Genomic DNA, 27,314 nt, shown 5'->3' with positions numbered 1-27,314 from the left:
GGTTTGCCACCTGGACTCTGTTATCTGACCCTAGTAGACACACATAGATGCCACTACACTTACCTGGATCATATTCCCCATATCACCCTCAACCAAAGAAGGGCTACAGTAAATGTTTGTTTTGTTTGATTTCATGTGCACATAATTAATCATGTAGTGCTGTGTGCAATGTCTCAGATGAAGCAGACCTGTGAAAATTAGCTTAACATGCTATTTTATATACAGTGCATTAGTTAAGTGCTACAACAACATAGACTTTGTTTACCAAGAGGTTAGTCACCTGAGCAAATACAGCCTTGTAATTGATGTCTTTCTTGGATTTTTCAAATTGCTAGCCAGTTCGTCTGCATTTGTAGGCCTTATTCCATAATAAATTCCATAAATAAGTACAGTATTTCATGTAACTTATGTATAAGTCTCAGGAGAAGGTGCCTAAAGCAAAACAATGGCACATTTCATGTCATTCTAAAGCCAAACATGGAATGTCTGTGTGAACTTGTATGGCTCAACCATTGGCTCAGACGTAATCTAACCTGTTTACACTGTCGTCACGGTTCAAGATGCATTAATCATACAGTGAGACCTTGAGAAAACCCACTCCTGTGGAGAAATAACAAACTTCCATATTTCTAAGGCTGTAACTGGGTTTTATAGACTGCACTTCATAGCAGCACATTTGTCATGGCTGGAGAAACAAAAAATAAATGAGGAAGTTATTGCATGACGCATTACAGAGAAAAGCGAGATTGCTCAGAAGACTTTATTAAATTATCTAGGGGCTGTTCACACCGTTATCCATTTATTTACACAACAACTGCGTTTTGGTGACCTGGAAATGCAAACATTTGAAAACGGGTTTCAAAGTGCAAGTTTTTAATAACGATACCGTTATCGTCTTTGTGTAAAATACAAAAATGTGAATTTGTGAAAGCAGTAATGTCATGAGCATGCGTATTACATGCTTGATGCTCTCGCCATCTTGATTGTTTGGCTGTTTCAGAAATCGCATACTTCCCTACTATATAGTTGTAAATACAATCAACAATGAAATCCCTTTAGTATACTGTATGTCAGTACAGTACATGTGTACAATGAAATCAATAATTGAGCCTATATATATACATGCTGACATGAATGTAAATCAGACTGAGTTATTTTATAGATATTCACCGATTAAACCCTCGGTACTATACATCATGCTAATGTTGCAAAGCATATCGAAGAATTCAGAACAACTTTGTTGTTGGCTACTTCCTATTATTTCTTTTGTTTTTCCCTATTGTTTAAAATTAGGTCATTGTGTTTTTTTTTTTTTTGGTTGGGACATGTCATTGTAGTCATTTGAAAGGTCTCATTTGTGCTTTTTCTTTTTTTGTGGGATGGAACAGGAGTAGGAAACTCATGCTGTGATAAGAGCAGGGTGGCAAGTAAATATAGATTGTTAGACGTCCTGATTCCCATTGGACTCATTAGACATTGTTCTCTTTCTTTCCTACTCTATTTCATTCACTCTGACACTCTTAGAAATTTTCCACTGGTCTGTTTCACCTTCTCTAAGGAGGTTAATTGCTGCCCTTTGGCCTCTTCCTGCCCGAGCAGAATTTATGTACTCTCCACAACTTCCATTTTAACCACATACAACCTTCCTGAGCACAGCTTGATTCGTCCAGCAGCACCCTGGCAGAATGTGTCAGCACACATAACCCAATGAATGCAGAGCAGACTGAATTTCCAAACCGTACTTCAGCTCTTCAGTGAGTGTGGTCCTTTGTGATGTTGATTGGGATGGCAAACAAGCACACTATTTAGGTGGCACCCTGTCCATCACTGTGGGTGCTTCTTGATCTGGCGGCCTTCATGGTGTGCTTGGGTCATGAATAATTCCCGCTCAAGTCGCTGACTTTGCCCTCCGTATGTTTGCATGTCATCTCTTAGCATGGCACTTTGGCACTCGGACGGCATTAATTATTTATAACGTTCATCATCACTTGCTTTGCTTGACTGAGCTGTGTTGTTCAAGTGTGTGTGAGTGTGCATTTTTAAGTGTGTGCGTGTGTTTTAGTGTGCGGTTTCTTCTCTCTCTCTCTCTCTCTGTGTGTGTGTGTGTGTGTGTGTGTGTGTGTGTGTGTGCGTGTGTGTGAGAATACAGTGTGCTCTATGTGTTGTAGTGTTTTTAGGTTCTGCCCTTTATAATGAGGACAGGGTAAACACTGAACTTTTGATTAATTTATAAACTTACTGAATGGACAAACTCGTTTATTACTTATTTAGAGGCGTTTGTTGTGGGCCACCAAGAAACAAGTTGGTCCCACTCATCTCATGCTGCGCTTCCTTACTGTCACTATCACAAGGACGAGCCATTTATCAGCATGTATTTTTGATGGAGTATCTGACTGAATGTTTCGTGTTTCAATACAGTGTCATCGTGTTCACAAGTTTACACGCATAGCTCTTACTGGCCTACGTAGGAGTCATGGACCAAAGGAAATAGACAAGCACTAATTAAGTTTTCCTGCAATATATTCAAAGTCATCTGAAGCCATTCCATTGCTTGATGTGAGCGACAGAATTATACTTACATTGTTAAATTAAAGTTCACGGAAACTCATCTTCCCTTCACTGCGGCTGTCAATCATTCTCTGTTTGGGTGCAAAACTCTCTCCAATATGATATAGCCTATTCACGTTATAATGCTTGATCTGTAGATAAAGCGTTGTGGATTTGCATAAAATTACTTTATTTAGTTGGTTTTTTTTTTGCTGTTTCGAAACGACTCGTTACCGTGTCTGTTCACACAGTACAAGGACTGAATTGGAATCAAACACACAATAACTGGAGTTTAAAACTGTGAAGAAACAAATGATCGATAAACTGTTGGACAGATAGCCTAGACACTAGGATTGATGCGCTTGACATTTCTTCGCTTATTTTATATATATATATATATATATATATATATATATATATATATATATATATATATATATATATATATATATATATATATATATAATTCCTGAAGGACAAAATGGAGGTTCCATAATACTTTTTTTGTCTAGAATGTTTTTTGTTGAAAATCCTTCACTCATAAATATATCCGATTATGGAAATAAAATGAGATTGATGGAGCTGCAGAACAAAAAAAAACTTCTGTAAGCCAGAAGCAGCTCCCAGACGCCTTTTGAAAGTTTTTGTGCAGCTCCCTAGCTCTCTTTGAGACTGCTGTTACCTTGTTTTTCTGGGCATCGGGTGGAAATCTTCATTAATATTTTCAAAAAAGCTGCACATTTCGTTGAGAGTTCAGAGCAATATGAAGTCTTTTAAAGAGGTGCTGCTGTTTTCCTTCTGAACAGATGTTTTAATATTTCAAGTGTTAAATCGGACAGTGGCATGCTCTCAAATTGGCCAATTTCGTCCATTTAATTTCCAGACTGGCACTTGAAAAGAAATCACTCTGTAAACAACATATTTCCAGTCAGATTGACAGCTGTTCATAAAAAAACCTCTTAATCAGATCTTAAAAGAAACGGTCTGTTTCATGACAACGACAAATGGGTCTATTAAACGCAGATTTTGATATGTTTACCCAGGGCGTTTGGCCTTGAGCTCTGCTTCATTTGAAAATCACTTGCTCTTTGTGTGGACTGTACATTCACACGAAGATGAAACAAAACCGTTTAAAAACCCATCCCAGACGCGGGGCTGAAAAGCTCTTTTAATAATACAGGCTTTAGGCTGTGCTTTTGAATCGTGTTTGCTCAGATGATTATGAAGATTAAGCGTTGTTTCTGAGATCCAGCGAAAACAAAGTGCAGATCCCCCCGATGGCCAACCGCAGACCGACTGCTCTGTGTGTGTGTGTGTGTGTGTGTGTGTGTGTGTGTGTATACGCACGATATAATGTCAGAAAAGTTGCATTTGTGCGTTGTAGAGACCACCATCACTTTACAGCATCAAAGGTGACCACTGATCCCCTCCACATTCTCAGTTACATTGCATGACGTTTTTAATGAACCGTGCACGCAACATCTGTACTGGATGCCTTTACCAGTCTCAAATACCTATTCCTTATTTTCCTGTCCTAAACGTTGTGGACTTTATAAAAGTAGATTTGCATTTTGGTACTTATTTTTTCTTATATTTATAACACAGGGACATTTTTTTTCTCTGATATATCATACTAGTTTTTTTTAATAATATTTAATTCTAGCACCTCTTCACATGCCGCAGTGACTGATATCTTTATTCACTGTCTCAGAGGTGGGCTGGTGAATGTGGAGCTATTTGATGGAAACAAAACTAAATCAGCTCCTAAATCATAAACCACCCACAACAACTGCAAAACTTGAAACAGAAATGATTTCAAAATGTATGGTGATGCTAGACTGTATAGAGCATATAATGTAAAATACAAAACAGACCAAAATGTAGAGCTTCTTTCCTGGGTAGATGAATGTGTAATTGTCTTAGAATAGGTCAGTGTTATTTTAGTATCATTGAGACACTATTAATATTTTTAATTCGTTTTTATTTTATATTTTGTTTTCATTTTAATTTTGGTTGAAGTTTTAGTAATTTTCTTGTGTTGTGATTTTTTTGTGAAATTAATATATTTTTTACATCCAGCTAAACTAACTGAGAAAATGAGAAATGTTGCCTTTGTTTTTTATTCTATTTCACTTAAAGTTTATTTTATCAACCTCAATATGTGTGTGTGTGTGTGTGTGTGTGTGTGTGTGTGTTTGTGTGTGTGTGTGTGTGTGTGTGTGTGTGTGTGTGTGTGTGTGTGTGTGTGTGTGTGTGTGTGTGTGTGTGTGTGTGTGTGTGTGTTGTGTTGATTGGGATATTTTAGGAAACAGCCTATATTATATTAGTTTATTTTACTGTTTATTTAAATAGCTAAATAATAGTGACGTGTGAATTTTTATTTTATTTATTTATTTATTTAGTTATACGTTTAAGAAAAATTCTCTAAACAAGTTAGAAAATTCCCCTCACAATAATTTTCAGGCAGCAAATATTGGCCCTTGGTAAAAGATAATCTTTTATATTGCTATCTGTGTCCAATTTTCTCTATCTGTCTTATTGTAGAACACATGGCCTTGTTGAGGCAGGATGATTGTGTATTCAGAGCTAACAAGAGACTGAAAGGGGGTAATTGTGTATAAGTGACTACACACAGGTGTCTTCACCTTCCCAGTGTTGAGCTGACACAGGCCCTTGCTGACAGCTGAGGACAGGTGTAGTGTGTGTGTGTGTGTTTGTGTGTGTGTGTGTGTGTGTGTGTGTGTGTGTGTGTGTGTGTGTGTGTGTGTGTGTGTGTGTGTGTGTGTGTGTGTGTGTGTGTGTGTTTGTGGCCTTCATATTCAGAGCCTCACTGTGCCACTGTCTTTACTATACAAATGCAGCTTAGATGGTTAAATAGATTGAAGAAAATCAAATATGACATAATTGAAATTCAAATATGACATCACTGTTAGAATGTTCAGCTTTTAAAATCTGATCAACAGCAATGTAAAGGCTGGAATACTCTACACAACTTTTGACCAGATTTTGCCCCAGTTTTCGGTCTGGCCTTGTTGATGCTAGTTACCAAAGTTCTGCAGATTTTTGGCAGTCAGAGTTAATAGATTTTTGGAAGAAGTCGCATAGTGTATGATACAGAATTTGGCTTCAGACTGTGATTCCATCCAGTTGGAGCATATCAAATACATTTGATATTTTTCAGCCGATTTAAGAGCTGATTTTCATTTGTCACGCTTCTAGCAATGTGATCACTTAGTGTATGCTACAATGTCGGTAAGTGTATGATGCCTAGTGTTTTAAAATTTGTTAAAGGGTCATGAAATGGATTTTAATATGTTACTTGAGGTTCACTTATAATGTAATAAAGTTTTTTGCACCAAAATGCAAAACAAATATATGTGGAAAATTATTATTTTTAACCCTTATTATTTCATTTTGAACTTCTGTCTAAAATGATCTGTTTTTAAGTGGTGGCTCCTTTAAGGCGTGTCTGTAAACAGCCACTATTATGATTGGCTAACATCATTGCATAGGAAAACGTACCAACACCTCCAAGCTATTGCATGTGAGTAAGTGTTTTGAAAACATTATCAATATAAAACCGTAATTTACTTTTTAAAACCGTAATTTACGTAATTTATTCACTTAATTGTGGTTTGCGACGCAACTGCTGTCAGATTCAGTTCAGCTGACTGCTTCAGACAGTATGTCAACAAAGGTTTCTCATTTACAAAACAATCTGCAGTCCAATGCTCAGAACAAACACATAAACGACATGAGAAATAATTTATGCATGACCCCTTTAAGATTTAAAAATCAGTTCAGATTTTAAAAGTTGTGAGGTGTATTCCACCTTTAAGTAGAAGATTTTCAAATGCAAGTTTGCAAAAATTAAGTTTGCGAAAACTGAACTACCCTTACGAAAAAGAAGTACACTTCAAGTTAATTTTATGAAGTATACTTAAGTTATGTTCAAGTATATTTTCAAGTATAATTATGTAGTAAGTATACTAATGTCAATATGTACTTGTAGTAAACTTGTATGTGTACTATTTTAATACCGCTTGGGACTAAATTGGCACACTTGTAGTATATAAAAGTATATGTTTAAGTATACTATATTCTAATTTGTACTGCAAGTGAACTTATGGGTATACTAGCAGTTTACTATTTTAATACTTGTTGCAAATTTTTAGTTTATGAAAGTACACTTTGAAGTATACTCTCAGTAAACTACTAGTTTAGTAGTTTTATACTAAAGTTTCTTTAAAGTTTTCTTTAAGTGAACTTAACATTATACTTATAGTTTACTATTTATATATTATTTTTGCACTTGCAGTAGAGCTATACTACCATGTTCAAATGTAATTTTTGTATACTTGAAAAATACCTTTAACTGTAGGCTACTTTAATTTAAAAAAACATTTTATTAGCTTCATGCATCCTCTTTTATCAGCACTTGAATGTTGGTAAGTTTCATAAAGAAAGGCAACATTTTAAACAAAAAAGTTGAAAAAAACTCATTATTTTTAGACTATGCCTTCAAAAACACAGATGGCGTAGATCGAGTCCAACACACCCAACGCTTCACAGTCGTTTTCTCTTCATGTGTTTACGCTTCATTTCATTTGGAAACATTAAGCAGTTTTGATTTACACGCTGTTTAATGTTTGATGATCATGTTATTTTATATTTGCGTGAGCAATCTTCTATTGCTTGTTTCTGCTTCTTCTTCTTCTCCTGTGTTTTGATCCGGAGATTCTGTACTAGAAGATGTGTCATAGCGCCCCCTACCGTATAACAGTGAAAACATGGATAGCTGGAAAATTCAGTCAATGGCGGGCAAAGTGTAAAGTAGAATTAAAGTAAATTCCTATGTACACTACCAGTGGACTAGCCTACAAAAAAAAATCTGATTCTCAGAATTAGAAACTGTTTTAATTCTAAGAATTAGAATTGTTTTATATCAATATTTTAATCAATATTTTCAAACAATGTAAGTTTCATAAGACTGTGGAGTGCAATAAATGAGGAGACAAGAGACGGAGATGCGTCGAGTCAGCTTTACTCTCCACTTGAATATATCAGAACTGTACAGCAGTGAGATCGACACAACAACAACACGTTAACCGGAACTGCTCTTTATGCTTCCCTTAAAGGTATAGTTCCTTAGTGAATGTCTCTTATTTGTGGGTCACCACACAGGCCCCCCCAGAATTCACCCATAAACAAGTCCAGACCGAACAGGTACCCCCAACAAAACATAGAACACCACCCAATAGTGCCAAACAGAACAGCCCAGCTCCTAACAGTCCTTATGAAAAGTCAACGTATAGGGGGGCGGACCGGGCGGCCATACCGGCTGCGCTTAACAGGAGAGGGGCAAAGGGCCAGGGGCGGGGCAGGCGCATGGTGCGAGGCTCCTGCAGGGGGGCGCCCTCGCCGTGGGGGCAGGGCCAACTGCAGCGGTTCACCAATATCCACATGAGCAGGCTTGAGTCGGTCTATCGCCACCCGCTCAGGCCTACCTCCCATATCCACCACAAAGTTCTTAGACCCTCCCGTCAGGACACGGAAGGGCCCATCGTAGGGGGGCCGCAGCGGAGTACGATGGCCATCGTGGCGGATGAAGACATACTTGGCTGACGGTAAATCCTTGGGCACGTAGGACCGAGGAAAGCCATGGTGCGACGTTGGAATGGGACCGAAAGCGTCGGCAATGTCCCTAGACACAGCACGATGGAAGGCAACCGACCAAGGGGCCGTGGCATCTGGAAGAAACTCCCCCAGGACGCGCAGAGTCTGGCCGTACACCAGCTCGTACACCAGCTCAGCCATAGCTGCATAGTCAAGGCCCAGGTGGACGGAACCAGTGACCACCCGGGAGAGGCAGTTGGCGACGAAGTTGTCCTTGCCGGCCACGTGCTGAATGTCAGTGGTATACTCAGATATGGAAGAGAGCTGACGCTGCTGGCGACCAGACCATGGCTCCGAAGACTTGGCCATGGCAAACGTCAGCGGCTTGTGGTCAACGAAAGCCGTGAACCGCCGGCCTTCCAACACGAAATGGAAATGACGAGTGGCGAGGAAAAGACCCAGGAGCTCCCTGTCGAAGGCGCTATACTTCCTCTCGTTATCCCGGAGCTTTCTGCTGAAAAAGGCCAGCGGCTGCCAGGCTCCGCTCACCCACTGTTCACACACAGCCCCCACGGCGTAGTCAGAGGCGTCCGTAGTCAGAGCCACTGGCGCGGTCGGAGACGGGTGCGCTAGCAGAGCAGCTTTGGCTAGCGCAGTTTTGGCAGCATCAAAGGCACCCGTCATCTCTGGGGACCAATCCAACACGTCCGCCGGCCGCCCACCCCGCAAGGCGTCGTACAATGGTCGCATGAGCTGGGCTGCATGGGGGAGGAAACGGTTGTAGAAGTTCACCATGCCCAGGAACTCCTGCAGGGACTTTACAGTGCGTGGGCGTGGGAACTTGGCGACGGCGTCCACCTTGGCTGGGAGGGGGACGGCCCCCTGTGGTGTGACGTGGTGGCCGAGGAATGTGATGGATGACCGGCCAAACTCGCACTTGGCCGGGTTGATGATGAGACCATGCTCACTGAGCCTGCCGAACAGCTGCCGGAGATGCGTCAGGTGGTCGTCTGCGGACGCACTGGCCACTAGAATGTCGTCCAAGTACACAAACAGAAATGGCATGTCTCTCAGCACAGAGTCCATAAGGCGCTGAAACGTTTGCGCTGCCCCCTTGAGGCCGAAAGGCATCCGTAGAAATTCGAAAAGGCCAAAGGGTGTGATGACCGCTGTCTTGGGGACATCCTGTGGGTGGACAGGCACCTGGTGGTAACCGCGCACCAGGTCCACCTTCGAGAATATGGTGGCGCCGGCTAGGTGGGCGGTGAAGTCCTGTGTGTGCGGCACAGGGTACCGGTCGGGGGTGGTGGCGTTGTTCAGGCGACGGAAATCACCACAGGGACGCCAACTGCCATCAGCCTTTGTCACCATGTGCAGGGGGGAAGCCCACGGGCTGTTGGAGCGGCGCACGATGCCGAGGTGCTCCATGGTGGCGAACTCCTCCCTGGCGATCGCGAGCTTGGCAGAGTCGAGGCGCCGAGCCCGTGCATAGACTGGGGGGCCCACCGTGGTGATGTAGTGCTCCACGCCATGCTTAGCCACCGCCGATGAGAACGTGGGCGTGGTGATGTCAGGGAACTCAGCGAGTAGGCGTTGATATAGGTCCCCGGAGGCAAGAGTGTTCGACAGACAAAGCGCCCCCAACCCCCCCAGCGTACAGGGGTATGAAGCAAAAGAGAGGGCGTCGATCAGGCGGCGGTTCGTAACGTCCACCAACAGTCTGTAAGCGCAGAGAAAATCGGCCCCTAGGAGCGACATAGACACGGCGGCCATGACGAAATCCCAGCCGAACCGCCGCCCTCCGAAACACACTTCCACATACCGTGTACCATAGGTACGAATGGGTGTGCCGTTGGCGGCATCCATCGGGGGGCCATGCCCGCCAGCCATGGTGTCCACCAGCTTCGCCGGCAGGATGCTGCGCTGAGCCCCCGAATCGACCAACAGCCGCCGGACTGGACAAGGTGTCAGTGATGAATAACAGCTTGCAGTCAAGGCCAGCACCCATAGCTGCTAATGAGCGCCAGCCCTGGCTTTTCCCTGGGCCCCAAAACTGCAGGGCTGGCGACACTGTTTGGCCTTGGCCCCAAACCTTGAATGATAATAACACCAGCCGTCCTCACGCTGTCGGCGGGCCGTCACAGCAGCTGCGGTGTCCGGGTCGTCCGCCGCGGGTGGAAACGTGGCAGCCGTGCTCAGGGGGGGAAGCAGTGCATTGACAAACTGTTGCCGATTGGCCAGGAAAATCCTGTCTGCCTCCACGGCCAGCGCTCGGTAGTCTCTGGAGGAAGGAAGGGGGGAACTGGCCAATGCGGTGCGCACGGGCATTGGAAGCTGCCGCAGGAATATATGCGCGAAAAGGAACGCAGGATCCGCCGCGCCCAGCACCGCTAGCATCCTCTCCATTAACTCGGACGGCTTACTGTCGCCAAGGCCGTTCAGGGACAGCAGGCGATCTGCCTTCTCCAGCTCCGACAGTTCAAAGAGGTTCAACAGAAATGTTTTGAGCGCGTCGTATTTGCCGTCAGCCGGAGGAGCCTCTAACAGCGCCATAGCCCTGGCCGTTGTCGAGGCATCTAAGGCCGCTACTACGTGGAAATATTTCATAACGTCCTGTGTTATTCCCCTCAGCTGGAACTGTGCCTCGATGTGTTGAAACCACGGCAGCGGATTGTGCTGCCAAAAGTCCGGTAACTTAATGGTGGCCGCGTAGATAGTGCCGATATTAGCCGCGCCGCTAACAGCGTCAGGTGCCGCAGCAGCAGCATTTTCGCCAGCGTCGTTGTTTGACATAATCCAATCTTATCCAACTCGCGTCGGGTCACCAATGTGGAGTGCAATAAATGAGGAGACAAGAGACGGAGATGCGTCGAGTCAGCTTTACTCTCCACTTGAATATATCAGAACTGTACAGCAGTGAGATCGACACAACAACAACACGTTAACCGGAACTGCTCTTTATGCTTCCCTTAAAGGGATAGTTCCTTAGTGAATGTCTCTTATCTGTGGGACACCACAAGTCCATCAGACTGTATATGAATGTAAAAAAAGTATATTTAATAGGCTACTCGATCAGAAGAGTTAACACAACTACAATACAAGTATACTTTGAATACTTAATTATACTTTTAAGTATATCTCGATCAAAAGATTGAGTACAAGTACAGGCCAAATTTACTTGGACTTTTCTCTCAGTCAAGTCAAGTACACTTAAGTTTAGTTAAGTATATTTCTGAGAAGGCCCTACATAAAGTATATTTCTGAGAAGTATATCAAATGTAGACTGAAAGTATGCTTTCTTATTTTTAGTTGAAAAGAAGTATACTTATATAACACTTGAATAAACTTATTTTTTAATAATGGATTATTATCGCTGTGTACATGATCAGGTTCAGTTCCATGCTTATTTTATTTACTCTATAAGCTATTCCACCTGAAAGCTTGTTATAAACTTGAACATGTTAGTTTATAAGACATTGTATATTTTTTATATAAAAAATATTATGTTTTAAAAATATATATTTAATAAGCTACTCAATCAAAATAGTAAACACAAGTACAAGCCAAGAATACTTTTAAGTATATCTCGATCAACAAGTATAGGCCAAATATACTTAGACTTTTCTGTCAGTATAAGTCAAGTGTACTTAAGTGCAATTTGAAGTATATTTCTGAGAAGTACATAAAGTATATTTCTGAGAAGTACATAAAAAGTAGACTGAAGGTATACTTTCTTATTTTTAGTTTAAAAGAAGTATACTAATAGCACACTTGAACAAACTTCTTTTTCGTAAGGGCAAGGCTGATATTATCTACAAAAAGTTATATTGGGAGTCCATATTTGAATGGTTTTGAATTGATTACAGAAAAGTTGACTGAACTTGAAAAGTTGTTTGCAAATCGGTATGATATATTCCAAGTTATTTGGGAAACTTTTACATCATACAAAGCATTGTAGATTTACTGTGATGGATGATTATTTTGACATTTGGATTATTGCATGTGTTTGAGCACTTGTGGGCTCATTAGTAAGTTCTCAATCCTTAAATTCGACAGCTTTATATAGATAGTCCTTGATTAGGATTGTGATGTGGTTGAGCTGAACAGCTGGAACAGAGTCTTTAAGAAACCCACCCTGTGGAATAAAATTTTGATGCGAGTCAGGTTAACACACGGTTTAAGTTCATAACGAACACTGTCAGATTTGAGTTCATAATGAACACTGTCAGATTCCAGTATGGCTGCACAGTCTCTTTTTAAACAAACGCACGGAGTGGATCGACAGGACTCGGGGGAGCACGGGGCCCAGCGATGAAAACGGAAACAAATGAAAGCCAAGGAACGAGGGATTGGTGGAGAGCTGGTGGCTGTCAAGAGCCTTAAAGCAGAGGTACATTTGCAAGTGATAAACTGAGAGAGCGAGTAAAAGATAAAGGTTGGATTAAAAATCCAATTCCTCCTCAAGAGGTTTATGTGGTTGCCAGTATAAGTGGACCATCCAAATATCCATTTTGTCCATGTTTTGCCGTCTCCGTTTCCAGCGGTGCTCGACAAATGGTCGTTAACCAACCAAATTAGAAAAGCAAACTCCCGACAGGTTTATGCACAATCCAGAAAATAATAAACCCACAATGAGGAGCATCTTCCGGGGGCCTCGAAGCATCCTGGAACTGTCTGGCGTGGACAGAGATAAGCTAAGACAATGAGGCTGGATGGAGCAGGACAGATAGGACTGAAGCCAGTGGAGGATGAGGGCTGCTGTCTGCTGCCATGGTCTTGAGCCTTTCTGGAGCCACGAAACACTATATTTTGATTATTTTTTTTGTAATTCCATTTATGTAGCATTAACTCAGAACTGAGTGTCATAATTGTGAGCTAATAAGCTCTGTATTTAGGTTCTTATTGATGTAGGATTGCAAATAGAATCACAGACTGGGAATGTTTTTTTTATTTTTATTTTTTTTTATTAAAAGTGTGCTTTATAAAATACATTATTCAAATTAAATAAACATAATTATAAAAGAATAATGTAATTGATAATATTGCAAAGGAAAAAAAAATGTATTCACTCCCTCTGAACTTAAAGGTGATGTGTGTAATTTCTGCACCGCCAAAAGCAAAAGGACAAAAAAAAAATGTTTTTAAGTTTCTAAACAGGTAAACCCACCCCAATCTTTTTGAGGAAACCAACCTATGGATGGCTTTTTTAAAGATGGGGTTTTAAAGCATTTTCACATTGAAAACGTACACAAATCACCTTTAAATCGAGTGTCACCCCAGTCACCTTCACGGCCCAACTGGTCAGCCCCGGAGGAACTTAGGTTTTGGCGGGCCTAAGTCTAAGTCAGGGTGACCAGTTGGCTCCAGGGCCTTAACAGATGATGCCTAAAGCCCACCAGACCTCACTTAGGTCGGTCAGAGAGTTCAAATATGACAGCGATGGATCATATGAGGCATTGAAACCCTATTAAGTGTCTTAAAGGCACTGCTGCTTTGTAACAGTGTCTTTCTCTCTCACACACTCACATCATTCACATAGCTTTAAATGGACTCTTAAAAGCTTGCCATCCAGTCAAATCACAATTTGGACAAATATCTGTTTGTTCTGTGAAACAAAACAAAAAACGGGGGAAATGCCATTGCATTCTGCATGTTTACCTCATTGGCAGCCCTATTGTTGTCTTTGATCCATTGACACAAGGAATATTTTTTCAATTACAATGTTTCATAACTCAAATATCTTTCAGTAAATATATAAAAAAAACAATCTCAGTGAACTGGATGGTAAACATTTAAATGTGCACATTTTTAGACCACATTAAACGTTTTAGAAAAGGCATTGTGTTATACGGTTCAAAATACAAAAGAAATCACCCCTGCACATGCAACAAAAATGAAGGGAGGTGTTTAGTGAAGATTACAAATATGTAAACTGTATATGTGTACTTTAAAAAAATAAATAAAAATAAATAAAAAATACACATTTTTATTGTTTTGATATTTTTTTCCAAATAATTGCAAAGGTATATAAGCAGCTATTGTTTTCTACTTTAAATATGGCAGAAGGACTAATCTGATCTCCAACTCCAGACATATAATTCACAGTTCAATGTCCAAATGCATAGTTCTAAAGAGATCTCTTCAGCTTTCAGCGGTCTCTCTTAGGTTATCTTACGGTACAGTATGTGTCCGTTGAAATGACAAATATGGCAAAAGCGTGATGGTAAAAAATAAATAAATAAATGGCCACACTATTTGTCAACAAAGGCAATGTTTAACTCTCTTTTTGTCTGTATATTTTTGCCTGATGAGGATGTAAGAGGTCAAAATGTCACATTTGAATCTGGAATCAGAATAGCAGTGTAAAGACATTTACTCTTGTTTTTGACATTTGTTTAAAGTTCTGTACCTAACTTCAGTTGGATGTGGCCTTTTCTTCACACTTTTGCTCCAATTTCTCCACAGCCAGATTGGACCAATTTTGGGCTATGTTTTTTCCAAAGAGAATAACTTATCATATTTCCGTTGCAGGTGAGGTCACAGTAATGTTGTTTTTCCCTTTTTCCAACATTCAGGGTCTATCTCATGGTCTACTGTTAGTCATCCCATCCAAATTTCCTGCCAGTCATCTGATAGAACTTCATGTTGAAAGGCCTGTAGAAGTCTCGAAGTCTCTGCACGACCTCTGGGTCAATGTTTGGGTGGGTTCGCCCTTTGGTTTTACCCAGGCAATGTGGCTTGCTGCTGCCCTCGGCCTTTTTGAGACAAGGGAAGCCCTTGGTCTGGTTGAAGTAGAAGTGTTTGTCTGTGATGATCCTCTTGAGTCCTAAGAAGTCCTGCACGCGGCCCAGCTCTCCGGCCGGGTCGCTGATCAGCCGTTCTCCGCTCACGAACAGAATCTGGCTCATGGGGAAGAACTGCAGCCAGTTGTCCAGGTGTTTGGCGTAGATGCCGATCTGAATGGCGCTCCACGAGGTGTCGATCAACCCTGTAGTCCTGTTTTTGAACGCCAGGCTCTCAAAAGTAGGAATGTCAGGCTTCTTGGACAGTGTCTGTGTGTAGTCAGAGATGGCTCGTGTGACGGGGTCCCGGACCACCACGATCAGTTTGATGTCGCGGGACAGGGTGTAGATCCGGGCCGGAGCCTCGCGGGTCACAAAGTAGCTTGGTGTTTTCTCCATGGTGATCTGGCCCTCCAGGGTCTTAGGCATCAGGTCTCTGTAAAGAAACAGAGATAAGTTGATGAAATTATACCAACAGTTATGCTACCAGCCAATATGTAAACTTCTGGTCAAAAGATAACGGTGTATATATATTTGTTTATTGTCATGACTCATGATGCATATTTTTCGTCATTTTACAATTTTTTTGTCAGTAGTTCAATTGGTAAACTGTATCTAAAGCTTTGTTCACTCTCTCTCTAAAACAGCATCTAACACTCAGAGTTGTTCTCAAAGTTGACCTCTGTTCATTTCTGAAAGAATGACTGCTTTTCTCAGAGGCTCTTAGTGCTAATTGAGACTCCATTAGACCATCAGGCAGTGACCTGAACATCACATGACCCTATACTCCGTCTTCTATCATATTGGTTTCTTTCCCTTTGTAGCACGTTTACTGAAAAGACAAATTATTCGCCAAAACTGCAAGACCGTGTATCTGACAAAAAAAAAAAGTTTCTGCTCATGCTGGCTTTTAAGATAGTCCTCTCAAGAAAAAATACAATTTGTTTTGTTTCCATTACAAGCCAACAGGGGCATGTGATTTTTCTCTTGTGCTTTACATCCCAGCCCTTTCAGATCTTGACGAGGAAGAAAAGGGTCTAATCTGTTTGTCCATGCCGCTCTCACTCTCTCTTCCCCACTGCTCTCTAGAGCCTTCAAGACACTGACCTGAACCAAAGAGGATAAAAGCAGTGGATTAATGATTTACAGCTCTGCACTCCACAATTTAGAGCCTCATAAGGCCCGTTTGCTTCAAATTCAGCCCAAGTGCAGAATGCAGCCCTCAATTATTTATCTCCCTCCACTTGGGGGTTTAGGCCCTGACAAAATGGCCTCCCTCAACCCCGATGGCAGTTTATGGGCTGTAATGGCATTAGTGGGCCGGGGTCAGTGGCTTTAGATAGCCCTTTAGGTCGCTTTGGAAAAGGCCCTTATTTTTCATTGGCAATTGTATTTCTTGTCACACATGCCACCACAAATTCATGCCTCCTGGTAAAAACAAGAGCCCAGGAACTATCCAGCATGTAGCAGCGAGTGTTTATGTGCCGGGCAGCTGTGCAGCTGGGCCGCTTCGCTCAAGTGAACACCGTAGGTTGCTGATTGAGTCGAGCTTGCAGCACTCCCACAGACGGAAATTGTTAGTGGAGCACAAATTAAAGTGGTGATGTAACACACAGCAAAACTTTTTGCATGCATATTAATAACTTGTTTTTCCTTTTAAGCCAATGTTTTAACTGACTTTCAGTATGCTTATTACAAGTTCAGTACCCCCAAAATAACCAAGGATAAAGCGTTTTGCTCATGAAGATAACAATATTTCAATGAACGCATCTACTGAGGTTTGAAATTTCAGTGGTCATCAGCCTGGAGTTTTAACCACCAGCTACTCAACCCTCCACCTATACAAAATCCCAGGTACTATCATTGCTTTTTTTTCTTTTATAGTGTATTAAAATGTGCAGCTCTTATGCTAAACTACCTGACAAAGTCTAATGTACTGTAAATGTATATAGTCTCATATTGTTTTGCATTCAAATGTTACATTAATGAATTTGATTGTTTGTTTGTTTGTTCATTATAGCATGCATATACATATTCTGTTTGACAGGTTGACTGAACTACCTAAATTTACTACTAAATTTTTCTAAATATGCTGCAAAGTTACAGTACATTATGAAGCCAAAAAGACAAATGTGCAATATATATATATATATATATATATATATATATATATATATATATATATATATATGTGTATAATTCATGGAGTGTTTTAAAGAATTCAACACAATTTAAACAAGCCGTATGGGCTCCACATGTGAATTTGTGACTAATTATTGATGGGTAGATTCCTAATGACCAGGTGGGCCTAACTTACTGATGTGGCATCATATCCTGCAGGTTGTGGGGCCATCAGGGACAAACTTTATCCATTTCAAAATGCACAACATTGCCTTTTTTATGAAATAGACATGAGCTTGGTCCAAACATAGCATTTATATTTAATAAGTTGCATCCGTCTTGTTGTCAAGGCAAAGTAGTTGTGCTGAAAGTAAGTCCAGGTACCACAATCCCACAAATTAATTTAAAATAGTGGGTATGGAAACCCTGTAATTTTTTGTTACATACTACAGTTCAAAAGTTTGGGGTCGGTGATTTAAAAAATAAAAACGTTTTTGAAAAAAGTCTCTTATACTTACCACGGCTGCATTAACTTACTTCAAAATATAGTAAAACCAGTAAAAGTGTGAATATATTATTACAATAAAATAACGGTTTTCTATTTTAAACTATTAAAAAATGTAATATATTCCTGTGATGGCAAAGCTGAATTGTCAGCATATATAATTAAATACAAATATATATTTTATAAATATGATTAATTTCATTTTATTGTTTCCCTCTCTTGTTCAACAGTGCCCATATGCATCAGTGTCATTATTTCATTTCATCAAACCACCTGATTGCTGACTTTCTCCTTATCTGTTCCAAGGATGAATGGACATCATAGAGGTTTGGGAACACCATTAATTAACACCATAAATCATGACAAAATATTCCATTTAGGGTGCACTAACCCTTAAAAATATGAGTACAAGAAATGTGTAAAAGACCGGAATCATCTTTTGGGATGCGATTGTTTGAAATACACCAGCAGTTAGGATAAATCTTCTTTCTGTCACAGCACAAGGCCGTTTCTCAGACATTAGAGCCCGTAGAGAGTTTAAAAGTTAAACAAACTCTTGTATCAAATGATATAAGACAGAGAGAGAGAGCGAGAGAGAGAGAGAGAGAGAGAGAGAGAGGGGGGGGGGGGGGGGGGGGGATAAGGGAGAGCAGGGAAGACAGAGCGAAAGAGAAAAGATGGACAGCTTTCACAGCTTTACCATTCTCTGAGGGACAGTATAAAAGGGAGGGTGCTAGTGAAAGAATATTTTCCTCCATTCCCTGGCAAGGGAAAGTGAGGCTTTCTCTAACAGATGTTTATTGGCGGCGCAAATGATGTAACACTTGAAGTAGCATTGCCTCCGAGCACAAATGATTTACGGTCCTTTCAGAGCCGTGTTTGATGTCTTCTTCACGCTGTAAGAATATGACTCCCTGAACACACATTCAGCCATTTAATACGGGCAGAAAGCTTCAGCCATTAAACACATCCGGTTCATTGCAGGGTCCGACACGTAGCGATCCAACTGAAGAATATCAGCCAAATGCTTTGTCTCATATGCAGACAATGAGCTTTAAAGGGACTGTTTAGCCCCACAATTTAAATTGTCATAATTTACTCATCCACAGGTTGTTTCAAACCTAGATGACAAATAAAAACGATGCAAAAAGGACCTTACAACTATTACAACATACAATCTAAGAGAAGTAGTGATATTTGATTCATGTTTTTCATGTTTGAGTCACAAATGTTTAAATAATAATTCGGTATTTGAGTTCAAAACAGACTCAATAATCTGGTTGACTCTGCCACTTATTGGAGGGGAAGATTCATTGTAATTTACTAGAGCTATTGTATGAACTCAGAAGACCTGGAATATAGTGAATGTTTCATTTATTTATTGTTCCAAATATTTGATGGTGATTTTGTGTCCTTTTTGAAGCCTGAAAGCTTAAGTTAATCAATTTCACTGAAAATATTAAACAAAATTAATCTGCTCCACAGAAAAAAAAAAAAAATTATACCAGTTTGGACAACGTGAGGGTGAGTAATTGATCACAAAATGTTAATTTTTGAGTGTACTATCCCTTTAAGCAAAGCAAGTTAAGTATATATTGGATCTTGATGTTAAATTCATGTCCAAAAAAAAAAAAAAAAAAAAAAAAAAACCTTTTCATTATATTACATAATGCATGAAAAAATTTAGAACAAAATGGCTTGAAAAGGCACCACAGCTAATGCATTCAACCTTTTCTTAAAGCATTCTGCTCCATTTGTGTTTAATACAAATGAACTGCTGCCAAGCATCTCTCTCCATATCAGGCCAGATTTACGTCTTCCTGCTGAAGTGCAAGTGTGGCGCACAGGGACAGACGGGGGCACAGCGAGTCAAACGGGCGGTAATCACAAAAGGCACGAGGGTACAGAGGCCACACCGCTGTAGATTCATGTCTCCCCATAGAGAGGTAAAGCACCCATAAATATCTTCCACAACTCCACACTGGCAACCAGGGCAGATAATTGTCAGATAATTGGCTCAATATTTCTAGCCTCTGGCCAGACAAGTCTCTTTCTCTCATTCTTTCTCTTTTTCTCACCGCTGAACTCTAGTGGAGGTCAATGGAGTGTGTCTGTGATTTACAACGACCATCACAGTCTTAGCGTGTGTGAGTCTATGTGTTTTAAAAATAACACAAATTAACTACAACTGTCTGACTTTGTGACCCTGTCAGCCAGTACTTTATGTAGCTGCGATGGTTCACCTGTCCTGAAGCGGCCCGAAGTTTGTGAGTATATGTAAGAGCTAATCACTTCTGACGGACAGCAGAACAGGTGAATGCTGGAAATGATATGTGTTTCCACTCCGAGATCACTCAACCATCAAGAAGGCTCTGGCTGTTGTGAAAGGCAAAAGCATTGCAAGCTGTTATTGTCTGACATGTGTGTGAGATTTTGTTATTTGCCATCGACACAGTTTAGTGGCAGAGAAGTGTATTGTCTTATGTCATCTATTGTAGTTTTTTTCACTTCACTTTTCAGCAAATATATTGTCTTGCACTTAAGGCAAAGAGTGACATCTGTGTGTGTGAGGTTGTGCATTTTGCTTAAGGAATACAGATTGTATTAGAGTGACGGAAGTCATTGAATCATTACCATTACACAGATCTCTGAAATGCTTGGTTCTGATTGGTCAATCACTGGATTCTGCAGTCAAATATTTGTCTATATTACAATGACTGCTAAATGACATAATTGAACAGGCTGTGATAGGCGTCGTATTCCTATAGGTAGATGTGGATCAGCTGATGACGTGATCTTGACTGACGTGATCTGCCAGAACTAATGATTTACTTTATCACAAAATAATAAATAATACAATTTTTTTTATATTATTTAAATTATTTTATTTCAAATATATAATATAATTCTATAATATAAATAACACTATATTTTTATTTTGTTAATTATAATATAGATCACAATAGAATGACCGTACATGACCATCCAAAAATAAGGTAATTCAATCATAGCTTAGGAAAGTGCAAAATTAGCTAAAAAAGCTCTGGAATTCAAGCTCTTGGATTTATAGCTGCAAGTTATGCAGTGAAATCTGCAGAAAGGTGTACTATATTTCATTTCATAAAGCGAATAAACTGGATAAAACTGTAGGGACATATTTCTCAAGGAGACTAAATATGGGAGATGAAATTTTAAACAATTGGCTCATTTCATGACACACTGAAAGAAACGTTTTTTTGTTTTGTTTTTTTTTTACGGTGAGGCCCTCTACTTTCACTGTAATAGGAATAATGGGGAAGCCGGAAATTCGTTATATGCCTACAAAAATAATATTTTTCTTTCTTTCTTTCTTTCTTTCTTTCTATACCAACTACCTTTGCACAATTTCATAAAAAATGTATAGAGTTGGCTTTACAGTCTGTTCTTATAAATATATCAGCAGCATTTTAAGCACAGTGTGGCTTTCTCTATCACTCTCTTCGTCTACGTCTCTCTGTGCCTTGAGTGAGTCCCAAGTTTATTGTGTAAGAGAGGAAAAATATGCAGCATCTCTGTGGCAACCGTCTTGTGAATAATTCACCCTCACTAACTGTAGAAAATGATGGGCTGGAATGAAAGACAGAGAGAAACCACACTCTGTGCCATCAGAGGATGAACATGCTTTTACGTTCCACCGGTTAAAATCCACACCCACACACACACACACACTCAAACACAGACATGAAAAACCTCGTCTTCTCCTTACGGCCTTCCTTTACGAAATGGGAAACTTTAATGTTGCATTTGCTTTGAGGGGAAAACCCTGACCGCTCCTCTGATCCTCTTGGCAGATAAACTGGGCTGTGGATTGAAAAGTGAATGCTTGAAATGAGCCGAGTGTGGCTGAAGACATTTGTGGATTTATAGTCCTTATCCCCCACCCCGCTGCCATTGCAGAAACAGACCAAACAGCACGGCATACTAGAGCACAGCACACTTTACTGTTTGGAATACTGTATGACACAATACATTGGACTTGACTTGAATGATCAAAGAAATTACCACTGTGATTTTCAGCATATCTTTTTAAAGTTATTATGGGATCGGACTTCTTAAAGGGTCACTCCACCCATTTGCATTAAGCTTTCCATTGTTAGAAACACAGTTATACTATTGAATGGTCGTGCAACACTCTCTCATTTTCCCCTGAGACGAGAGAAATCCTCTATTTACCTTTTTCACTTCCTCCTACAATGACGCAAAAATCGTCATTTTACGTCATAGTAGGAGGAAGTGTAAGACAGGGGGATTTCTGTAAAGACTACAAGCACTAGATCTCACCCTTTCAAACCCGCCCATAGGGGGCTGGACCTAATGCGCTAACAGACCAATCACAGATCAGTGCCAGTGCGTTTGATTTCACCGGCAGAAACTTTTTGAAAATATGGACGAAGGTACTGAATACGGTTCTGTGGAGAAAGCTGAGTAGTAACTTTAGGGGTTACCATCCTCTTTTTCCCAGACATGTCCGGCCGTCAATGTCCGGGATTCGGCTTTTGCTTTCTGCGGTCACCATTCATTGTTTACATGCACAGCTTTTGTTTCAATCTAACTAAATTCATTCTGATTGGTGAATCTGAATGTAGTGTTTACATGAACGCTAAACAAGTGATCGGTTGATGTGCGTTTTAACATTGCTAAGAAAATTCCCGCTCCTCCGTGAGAGATACGAGACCGGTGCGACTCACAGGTGTCGCTCATCAGTAATCACGCCACCGGCCTCGCGTCGTTCTCCACACGGCCTTCACTCGTCCTGCTCGCCACAGTAAACATGATGAATGGCGACTGTAGAATGCAAAAGCCGAATCCCGGACATTTTGGGCGATCTCGAAACACATTTTCGGGCAGACTCACGGAGACTCACTAGTAGCCTAGACTTGTTGTTTAACTACTGCACTCTGTTACCGGTAGGCGTGGCCTCCTAGGGCAGCGAAGCAAGTGCATTCTGGGAGTTGTTGTCTTTCATCCACATAAGCCAAAAATACATTTTCTGTCTTTTCTCAGTCTAGAAAGCTCCAAATTCAAAAATAATTTCACATTTCTTCTACATATATTACCGATTTTAAATACACATTCATCTTTCCAGAGGTGGATTGACCCTTTAAGATAATGGATATAATGGATTCTACACCTCTGGTCACTATGATAATTGAGATGCAAAATAAAATCTTTGCATATGTTTTTCCAAGTGTGTCTGGGTATGTGCATATATGTGTGTGTTTGTGTGGTAGGCTCAAGCTACAGGCTTTGGTATAAGTTTGAAACTACACTTCAACAGAGCATCTGCATTACTTTTTAATGTCTTTCTGACCCACTTGTTTCTGAGTTGCAGCAGAGTCACAGTCACAGGAGTTACAGACACCACGTACAGCGACAAAAAAGGTGTTATTCTTAAAGGTGTTAGTGTCTTAGACACTTTCTCTCTTCTTTTTCAGCAAATTCAAGAGGATATCAAGAACTTAAAAGAGTGATAAGATGCCTAAACTTAATGCCAAGCCTAATTTTTTTGTATTCCCCGAAGATCAGCTTAGTACATAAGTGGTGCTGGTTCTTCCAACTTGTCCATGTAAAAGTATGATCGTAACAACTTTTTCAGTAAATCTGCATTTGCGGTATGGAAAATTCATGTCAAATGACTGGTCAAGTGAAAGTGTTTAAATTAATCTTTTCACTAGGGTGCAGGACACCATATGTTTATTAAGAGTCAGCACCGAAAAAAAAAAAATCTGTGTGTTCGATTGCTGAGCTGTGCAGAGATTAGTAAACTTTAAACGGCCTATTCTTTAGTATATCCTTTTCCATTTAAGCCCTCCGTTAAGAGGCAATGATTTTCTGCCAGGTTCAGTCTTTCTGCCAGGCGTGGATACGATCCTTCAAGAGGAAGCTGGGGATGATTAGACGTCTGTTACACCAGACCTATTAAAAATCCCCCAGTAAGAACCACATAAGGAAGAAAATAACAAAGAAACTTGACCTCTGCAAAACAACAATCACTTCATCTCCAGTTACAGACTGTTTGATTTCACGGTATTTTAAAGTAATACCTTGGATTTATAACTTCTTAACTTTATTAATAAGGTCCATGGTTACAGAATAGTGAAAATATCTCTATGTGTATATTTGTGTAGCCTACTGCTAGTTCCAGGCACTTTTTGACGATACTAGCACATTTAAGCAGAATCTTACTAGATTTGCTGTAATATGTCAGCAGTTGGAAAAATTGATACAGATTGTACATTTGGGCTCAAAACAGAAAGCATAATTTACGTTCACCGCTTCGATTGAGTTATTCTTTTGTATGTGCAGCTCAATTTAAGCTCAGCTCAGTGTCCTTTATAGTTTTTATTGTCAGTGTTTTCATAATTTATTTTAATATTATTAGTATTTTTGTGCTTTCAAAGTTTCTGTTAAATGATATAATTCAAATAGCATCTGTAAATTGTTCAGGTTCGGGCAAGCTATCTCGTGGCATTTTTTAAATGTTTGATTTAAAATTGTTAAACTTTATTGAAACCTGTATTTTGGCCACTTTTAGTTTTTAGTTCCTTTTTGGATGCATGAAAATAAACTTTGACTTAATTAGCAAAAATATTTTCACAAATACACACTTCTTTATGCTTGGCATGCTGAACCAGAAACACACATGCTGTGACCACATTATGTTCTTCTGTGTTTTCTACAGCTGAGGTGATCAAACCCAACACATATGGCAGCCATGCTGCGGTGATGCTCGCAGTATCATTAGTCTGGCACTCCTACAGTGAAATCTGCAGGTACTTGCTTCTTCTAAATGACTTTCAGACCTCTAGTACGTCTGCATATGCTCTCTATTATAACAGAGGCTCAGAGGATTCGCTCCACATGTCAGAGTTCTTCCTGTTAGTTGTGACGCTGTGGGTGAGAGACCTGCACTGACTGCTAGTTCAAGTTGTGCTCTAGGCACTACTGTGATGTTTTGCTTGGTATTTTACCCCTTCTGTGTTCTCTATGAGGGCTCTATTATCATTGCCAGTGGGTTTTGACCCCTCTGTCTGCAGATACTGTACAGTATGTAGAGGAAAGAATCAGATTCTTCCTTTATTAAGGTTCCAACTCTAAATTCTGAGAAATGATCCTGCAGTACTGACAAAAATGAATCCATTGCTTATCACAGACAATTCTAAAAATTTGACTTTTTGCAAGTTTCATTCTTGATGTTTTGGATATAAAAGAGGTACCCTGAAGCAGATACTTTGTGGAAAGAGCTTGCACCGACACATCTGCTGTTATAAACAACCAGTGAATAATTTAAAAAATAATTGAATATTTTGAAGCCATACAATAGCTTTCTGTGATGTACAGACCTGAATTTATGCCATTATCCACTTCCATTGAGCAATTAACCACTGTGAACAGAACATTGAGTCAGTGCGTTGAACTCGGAAACTGGATCAGTCATTTAGTCATTCATGAATAGATCATTTAGGCTGTTTTTGTGAACAGAATCAACTGCTCCACTGGAACGATATGACTCAAAAGAATAGTTTGGTCGTGAATTTCACATTGTTACTTTTTTCCTTACAGTTTTGACCTATTCCTCACGAGAATTGTATGGCTTCTAAAGACGTAGTATAGCATGAGTCATATAGACTACTTTTTAAAAAGTGTATATGATAGTTTTATGGTGCTTTTGAGTCCTTTTTGAAGCTTGAAAGCATTGGACCCCATTATAATTACATGGAAAAACTGTTAAATTTCTCCTGTTATATTCCTCAGAAGAAAGAAAGTAACTCATACAGTATGTGTAAGATTAGAGTGAGTAAATGATGACAGAACTGTTATTTTTGGTTGAACTATTCCTTTAATCTGTTGTCGACAATTAAAAAAAGTAGTTTTTTCATGTAGAAAGTTGGTGTCAGAGAGCCTCACTTTTATTGTGAACATCATGAATGAAACTTGCAAAAAAAGATAATTTTGTCTAGTACACGTTCTGAGATTAGGACCAGAAGAGATGGTTCAGCATTCTCCGAAGGAGAGAAAATCATCAGAGCCACTATAAATCAAACTGGGTGAAGATGACATGAACAAGCTGCACTGTGCTCAAACTCTCCTCTTTTGTGTGTGGCTCTGGTAACCGAGCAATAAATTAGACACTATACTCTCATTGCTTGTCTAATATGGACCAGCAGTTCTGAAACCAATGCCCTATGGCTGTGAAATAAGTCCAAGAGGCTCGTTCATCATCTGGATTTTTTTAATCTGTTGAAATAGAGACTGATGTCACCGTTTGCTTCTGAGTTCACTCCCGAATCACACATGTTTGCTGCTTCAGTAAAACTGAAGTAATAAAAGTTAATGTAAGTATATGACTTAATAACTAATAGTGTGGGGTATGCTTGTGTGAATGCAAATAGGGCCAGCATATGGGTGCACACTCACACACCACCAATGCTGTAAAGAAGGGAAATCCCAACTCAATTCCCGGCACCTGGTCCTCCCACAATATAAGATCATGAAGAACAGCAGCTGAAGAAAGGCAGCCATTGTTCTGCTCTAAAGGCATCAAAACCTGTCTGTCTGGACAATGGTTGGTCAACAGTTTGGAAACAGTAAGATATTTTTTTTTTTTGAAAGAAGTCTCTATGATCACCAAGGCTGCATGATCAAAAATACAGTAAAATCAGGAATATTATAAATGACATTTTATTCCTGTGATGGCAAAGGTGAATTTTCAGCATCATTACTCCAGTCTTCAGTGTCAAATGATTCTTCAAAAATCATTCTAATATGCTGATTTGGTACTCAATAAATATTTATGGCCCCAAACACGGTACTGTAATAATTATAGCCACTGTACTACTGATTATAAAGTGTTTTATAATTGTGCTTTGTTTGAAATGTGATTTAGTATGATATATAAATATTAATAGTAAACTAGTGCACCAGTGCATTATTATTGGGACTTATATAGTATAATGTCATATAAAATAGATGCAAACAAACCAACCTTCTTGCATTCGTGTTGTGGGTGAAAACTTGTGGTCTTTGCCTCAACAAAACTTGCCAATATGTTGCTATGGTGTTTTGGGTTGTTTTTAATTTATTGCAGTGCATGAGCTTACATTTGGAAATTAGGAAATTGTGAAGTGTGACAGCATATGCTGCATTTGATAAAGAACCAACGTTTTGAATACATTCTACAAGTGTGCATGTTTGTAGTAGAAATACAGTCTGAAAAATATAAATATGAATACTCCTCTCCAATAACGTAGTAAGGCGTCCATTGATGGTAAAGCATTGTATGTGCATTTAAGAATCCCAGCGGATGTCATTTGGTTATTTTTCTCCTCCTGTTTTAAGGAATACTATCTCTGATATTTTGGTGCCTAACCAAAAGAATTAACAAAAATGATAGTACTGTAGTTTGCTCAAACCTAAAAAAAATAAAAAAAACACACCAGAAAGAGTATGCCAACCCAGCACCTTTTCATACTATTTTCAACATACTGTGATTTGAAGTGCACTAATCTATAAGCTTGCATACTATGTTAGATATAGTATGCAGATTGGGATGTCTGGCTGTTGTATGATATGTTCGTCTAGCCCATTTTGGACACAAAAAAGCATACAGATAAAACCTGTTTAAACAATCTGAAGCTGTGCAGGGTCAACCTGGTAATGGTATTTTTACAAAAGCCAGAAGTTTTAATTCCTTTTTATGTTAT

At 39.9% G+C, this 27,314-nt stretch overlaps 1 protein-coding gene across 1 annotated transcript in view; it reads right to left on the bottom strand.

Annotated features, from left to right (window-relative positions):
- Positions 1 to 13,104: 13,104 nt before the first annotated feature.
- The window catches only part of LOC143709726 (heparan sulfate glucosamine 3-O-sulfotransferase 3A1), a 34,424-nt gene continuing 20,214 nt past the window's right edge, over positions 13,105 to 27,314 (bottom strand). Inside the window, exon 2 of the mRNA XM_077200345.1 lies at positions 13,105 to 15,381. Coding sequence (XP_077056460.1) covers positions 14,760 to 15,381 — 622 coding nt within the window. The 3' untranslated portion in view covers positions 13,105 to 14,759. The remainder of the gene's footprint in view (positions 15,382 to 27,314) is intronic.

This window comes from Siphateles boraxobius, unplaced genomic scaffold, assembly GCF_051911475.1.
Source record: "Siphateles boraxobius isolate OS27281-9 unplaced genomic scaffold, OSU_SipBor_1 46, whole genome shotgun sequence".
Classification (NCBI taxonomy): Eukaryota; Metazoa; Chordata; class Actinopteri; order Cypriniformes; family Leuciscidae; genus Siphateles; species Siphateles boraxobius.
Note: the sequence above shows the minus strand (reverse complement) of the source record. Positions and strands in the feature narration are given on the sequence as shown.